This window comes from Athene cunicularia (assembly GCF_003259725.1).
Source record: "Athene cunicularia isolate RWA chromosome 5 unlocalized genomic scaffold, athCun1 chr5_part1, whole genome shotgun sequence".
Classification (NCBI taxonomy): Eukaryota; Metazoa; Chordata; class Aves; order Strigiformes; family Strigidae; genus Athene; species Athene cunicularia.
The window spans coordinates 25,859,236-25,865,544 of NW_020799101.1; the positions used below are offsets into that span (position 1 = coordinate 25,859,236).

A 6,309-nucleotide genomic window follows, 5' to 3' on the forward strand; every position below is an offset into this window, starting at 1 on the left:
CCTTCATAGGAGCCAGAACTGAGGTGTGTGCAGGCTCTCACCATCCACAAGCCAGTTTTAGAAGCAGACATGGAAGGGAAAGCCTTGCCCAGAAATCACACAAGCAAGAGTAAGAAACTGCACAGGACTATGAGCAGAAGTGTCTTTATTGCTTTGGTTTCTTACAAGTGAGAAATATGCATCTAGGCTTGCTGCAAGGAGACACACACATTGCATGCAGCTTGCAGCATGGCACAGTGGACACAAGGACACTGGGCACACAAGATTTGGTCTCTCTGCCTTCTCCCAGGCACCAGGGAAGAGAGACACTAGGAAAATAAGGCAGCTGCCATCTGTGAGAGAAAGTAAGGGATTGTGTTAAAGGCTATTGCTACAAGACCAAAAAGGTCAGGGACAGCTTCTCCAAAGCCTGAAAAGGACACAGGCTCCTAGTTTAGCATTCCCAGAAGACAGACTACAGCGGGGACACAAGCAAGTCCCCTCTACCAGCCTCTAGGCTGCTCCCTCTAGGGAAGATTAGGGCAGCCAGAAGCAGGTATTAAGAGCCAGAAAGCCAATGTGGCATCGGTGCTGATCCCAAGTGAAGCTTTTATTTTCCTTAGCTGGGAAGAACCCAGATCAAACATGCTCCTCCTATAAAGCTGAGCACTCCTCAAGCCCCTCCTCACCCCCAGCTGAGCCACTGCTGCTCTGCTCAAGGAGGGGATACCAGGCACCTCCATGCTCATCCTGCACATCCACATTACTCATTCAAGCAAGTGCCCAGATCAGAGACCTTCACATCCTCCGTCTCCAGAGGCCTGGCAACATCCCATGACACTGGCATGGTACTCCCTTACTTGCTCATCCTCTGAACAGAGAGAGGACAACCCTATGGCCCCTCCCCTTTGTGGCAGCTCAGTGCCTTCTCCTTCAGGAATGGGCACTGCACAGACACTCCCATACCTGATTGAACCACACATAAAAGAAAACCATAGACTAGGAACAAAACAAAACCAAACCAGAACAAAAGTTAGAGCGGGGCCCCAGCCCAGGCACCCCACCAGAGAGCCAAAGGGCACGTCAGCAGAGGAGCTGTGACCAAGGCAGCTGGCAACCAGCGCTCAGGCATCCACAAGCGTCAGCCCATCATGCAGGGCACGCTTCCACATGTAATAAGTGGAACGTGCCGTAAGGGGGAAGCGGGCACTGAACTCCTTGTAGGTGGGGAAGGTCTTCGACTCAAAGCGCTGCTGCAGGAACAGCTTGGCCTGTGCCTTGAACTGGGCAGTGGCAATCACATCCATCACAAACATTCGGTTGTTGGCTCTTTCTGACATGGCATAGCCTGAAATTGTGGCATTGTATGGTGTAGCTGGCACTGGCTTATTTAGCTGCTTGGTGGCTACCTCCATGTGGCACTGGGGCTTGAGGCCTGGCTGCACTCTTGGAGGTTCCAGGGAAGCCGCCCGGTTCAACGGCCGGCTGGAGCTGGTCCAGGGCAGGCGATGATGCCTGAGGGCCTGGCTACTGCCCTTCCAAAACCAGTAGGCTGTGGAGGAGAGAGAGGAGTAGCGCAGGCGGTACTTGCAGAATGGCAGGTGCCATTGCTGGACTCGTCTTTTGGCCACATCTCGCAGCTGCTTTCTCCAGCACAGAGAGGGTTTGAGCTGCAGAAGACTCTTGGGTGCTGGCCGGTCTCTGTTCAGCCTCTTCCTAACAGGCATGCTGCTTGGCTTCAACTTCAGGAATGGCTTTTCTATTGCTACAGGTTTCTGGTTATCCAAGGGAGACTGGGGGGGGTTGAAGTTGGGGTTCTCCTTGATTGCTTTTCTTCGCCAGTTGTAGTAAGTGGACCTGGAGATGCCAGGAAAGCTGCGCTTGAAGCACCTGTAGGGCACCAGAGTGTTCATGGAAATGCATTTCTCCAGGTAGGATTTGGCTCCTTGCATGAAGGCTCCTGCTTGGATGGGGTCTAGGGAAGGACTTGGACATCTTAAGCTCACCCCTGAATTTGCTGGCCCATCCACATCAGCCTTTTTTGGGACATCCCTGTGAAGCTCCTGCAACCCGTGGGCCTCAGGCAGAGCAGAGGCATCACCATTGACCATGCTCTGCATCTCATGCTTCCAGGCATAGTATGTGGATCGGGAGATTTCTGGAAACATTTGTCGGAAGTGCTGGAGGGGGATTATATTGCCCTCCTGAAAGCAGGACTGGAGGAAGTGTTTAGCTGCAAACCTGGCAGCTGCTTTCTGCCGGTGTTCACGAGACTGACGCTTCCAGCGGTAGAAGGTGCTCTTGGTAATGCTGTACCGGTCACGCAGGTTGGAGTAAGTCAGCTGGGGGTCACTGTTCAGCAGCTCAAGGGTCTTCATGGGCTGGACAGGAAGCTCTGGCGAAGGCATTGTGGGTTCTAGCTCCTCTAGGCCAACCACAGCCACAAAGTACTGTGCTTTGAAGACCTGCTGGGAGAGCTGCTGCCCTGACCACATGATGTGGAGTGTGGAGGTTCGTGGGCCACACTTCCTGGGCCGAATGAGCCGGTTGAAATAGGGCCGGATCTTCAAGTTGCTCATGGGATAGATGGAGTAGATGTTACACTGCAGTACTGAAGCAAGAGCATAGACATGCCACATGTTGGCAAACGTACCAGGAAAACAGGTAGCTTTGATATCAGCATCAAAGATGGCCTCCAGGATAGCCATGGGAAGGCTGGTCATCTCTGGGGTCTCCTCAGTGCAGAGGGAGTAGCGGGCAGCCTGCAGCATCACCTTGGAGTCAATCATGCCGTTCAAGTAGTATTGCTTGTGCAGCAGCATCTCCACCACTGTACGCACCTGCAGCTCCAGGCTGAGGCCGGGGTTGCCCCAGAGCAGCACGCTGGCAGCCTCAAAGAGGCGGTTCCCCTCACCTTTGCAAACCAGAGGCAGCATGTTACTTGGGGCATCCTCAGGATAGAGGCTTCTGGCTACCCGATCAACCTCCAGCTCCTCTTGGAACTGCCTCCCACAATAGCTGGGCAGGGAGAAAGATGACAGGGTCCTCTCTGCCTCCAGCACAGCGCTGGTGAGACCCTCCAGACCAAAACATTCAGTGGCTTCCTGCAGCTCCTGCAGCACAGACTGCACCAGCTGGTGCCGCTGGATCATCCTAAAGGATAGCAAAAAGAAAGAAGTCACTGGAGATGAAGACAGCACACACTCCAGACTGCCAGGGGCCTGGCCTCCAGGCCCAGCTCTTCCCCAAAGGACAGGACGGGTGGAAGAGGGTAGAGGAAAGGCCACAGCTCATCCCCCCTCCTCCCCCGCACACTCCCAAGGACAAAGGAGGAAGCCTGGGTCCCCACAGGCAGACCTGGGACAGGGATATGGGCTCAGCTTGCTCTGCAGTGACCTCCTGTGGGCAGCACGCATGGCACACAGCCTCCAGTAGCGACTGTATCCATCGGGGTGGGAAGACGGGTCACCTGCTACCCCTGCACGCCTGGTTTTGCGCCCAGCCTCACCCCTACACCTGGCTCTCCCTCCAGTAGCTCCATCTCTTTCCTTTTCCCACCCCACTGCCAGCCCCCAGAGAGAAGAGGGAAACGTTTGTCATCTCTGCAGGAAGGGACCTGTGACAGAGCCACACTGCACAGGGACACGGAAGGACGCGGCTCAAGGTGTTCAGCCCAACAGAAGAAAGGGCAACAAGCTTGACCCCTCCCTCACAGCAGGGCACTGCAGCCACAACCATTGAATGCAACCAAAAAAAAATCTGCTGCCACAGAACCTGGGATGGGCAGAAGAGCTGGAGCCAGTCCAAGCCATGGTTACTGCTGCCTGAGCTGACACTAGATGTCACTTGCTGCTCAGCAGACACACACCACCAGCCAGGAAGAAGCCACAAAAGGAGGGCTTCTCCTAGATGATCTAGCAGACTGGAGGCAACCCAAAACCGCAGACAGAGCATGAGCATTGGGTGGGTAGTTTAGAGGCTGTATGGAGCTATCTTTCCTGCCTGAGCCCATCCCGGTCCTGTCGTTCCTCCCTCCACAGGCCAGTTCCCACTCAGGCAATCCAAAGGGTCAAACCTGCACACCCCACTTTATCATCTTTGGTCCTGATGCCTACATGGCTCTGCCCTCACCACTCCAGGAGCTTTCACAACTGCAATCCATGCTTCATGATTCAACTCCATCAGTACACCCCTCTTCAGCACCTTTTCCTCATCAGCCTGCCCAGTCTCTCCCTCTTGAACCAGTTTTCTCCCAGGTACTGTAACACTCCACTCAACTAGGAAACCCAATCTGTTCCATTTTCTCCTAAGGCTCATTCACATGCCTCCCTCGACATGCAGGGCATCACTTTGTAGTCTACTTGATTCACGTCCCAGCTGGAGACCCACCTTCTCACAACAATTCACAGGTATTACTACGCACTCGCAGCTCTGCGGGGAAATGGGGAAACAGCAAAGCCAGGCATAAAAAGCAGCAGCTCTGCAGTAAAGCAGATATCCCTCCTGACCTCTTCTGATTCTCAGCCCTGCACCCTGCTGCAGGTATGATTATTATTGCCATAGTATTATCATGGCCCCTGGCCATGACCAAACAGCAAGCAAAACGAGGTACCACAGAATCACACAGGCTGCATCCTAGCTACTTTACCACAAGAAGCCTCCTGTGCTGCTGCGGCTCCCCCTTGCCCTTAATCAGGGCACAGCTAGTCACCAAATCAACTCTCTTCCCCTACTCCAAGCTCCTTCATGGTCTCCTGCACGTCAGGGGCCAGGTCCCTGTTACAGCTGTTCCCACAGCTGTGGGGCATCAGGTATCAGAGACAACACAGGAGAATGCACACAGCTGTGAAGCAGTGGAGATAAACGTCCCAAAATCCTGGTCTGAGCAAGTACAGGGTTGTCACTTAAGGTCAGGTCTGTATTGCTGTTCTGGAAGTTTGTAGAAATTTGTAGTAGTTTTGACTAAGCCCATAGTGAACAACATGTGCTCAAGGAGCTGAAGTAAAGGCATCCCTCAGGAGAGCTGCAGGGCTGGCAGAGCCCAAGTCCTCCTTCTCTGTGGCTTGCCAAACCAGGGCCAGCCACCCCCCACCCCCCCCGCAGCAGCTGCAACAGCCTCCCCTTTCAGCCCCCACAGCCTCGCTGAACACTCACTGGCCAGCAGAGCCAGGAAAGGCAAGGCAAGCCTTTCCCCTGGAAGGGGTGAGGAGCTGCCACAGGCTAGGGAGCATCAGCAACAACCCTGGTCTTTATAGCCTGGTGGGCACTTCCCACCCCCTTATAGCTTGGCAGGCGAGAGGGAGACCTGGAGGCATAGGATTTAATCCTTTCCTTCAGTGATAACACCACAACCTCAATGCCACTGCCAGCTCCTGCTGCCTAGAGCAACAGGACCTTGAAAGCAATCCTAAGGCAAAACCTGCAACTGAAACAGCAGAGATAACTCCTGAGACAGGGTGGAGAGGGACTCAGGTAAGTCAGAAGCAGAAGTTAACCAAGCTGGGGGCTTGGGTTCATCGCCCAATCAAATCCAGCAGCTTTCAACACAGAGGACCTGCTGCAAAGGGAACATTTTTACCTCACAGCCCCAGTGAAGCCAGCTGAACACGACAGACAAGTGCTCCCTAAACCACCTCAGCACCAAAAGTAACGAAGGGAGCTTTTCACCACTGATAAAGGATGTTTTACCTAACCTGGCTGCTTTTGCATTGTAACAGATAAGCAAACACTTGCAGATCACGTTCCCTCACCTAAACTGATGGGCTGGTGGCATCCAGTAGTGCAAGTTCCCCGGGCCAGCCCCAAAAAGCTCCCACCAGCAGGAATTCTAGGAGACCTCAGCCCCTGCCGGCCTGGCTGCCTGGGACTGCCAGTGCCTCGCAGGAGCAGGGGTGTCCATGCACCCCAGCCCAGCTGGGTTAGGTAGCTCATTTCCCAGCTGAGGGCTCAGGCTGCCCCAGTGGCCAAGGCTCTCGTTTGAGAGGAGGAGGTTTGAACCACCGTAACTGCACAACAGAAGCAGTAGTCTCCAGGAGCTGTCTAGGCTAGAAATACCATCACACTAAAAATCCCGGGGGGTTTCTGGTGGGTGACCAGCACTGGCCACGGGAGAAGCCTGCTCCATCTGCCAACCTCCACATCTCCACCGAAGCTCAGAAACGGGGCAGCACTCGCCTGGAGAGCGAAACGCCACGGACCCGCCTTAACCTAGGCCAAAGCACTGCAGCTGAGCCTGGTTCCAGCCGTCTTTCGGGCGGGTGTACTGACCGCTCGAGCGCGAGCGGCGCCTGACAGCCGCCTCCAGCCCCGTCCACCCGTGAGCGCGTACCC

The 6,309-nt window shown here is 54.7% G+C and overlaps 1 protein-coding gene across 1 annotated transcript in view; it reads right to left on the reverse strand.

The window, feature by feature from the left end:
- Positions 1-1,103: 1,103 nt before the first annotated feature.
- VRTN (vertebrae development associated) overlaps positions 1,104-6,309 on the reverse strand; it is an 11,279-nt gene continuing 6,073 nt past the window's right edge. The window contains exon 2 of the mRNA XM_026849997.1: positions 1,104-3,132. Coding sequence (XP_026705798.1) covers positions 1,104-3,131 — 2,028 coding nt within the window. The 5' untranslated portion in view covers position 3,132. The remainder of the gene's footprint in view (positions 3,133-6,309) is intronic.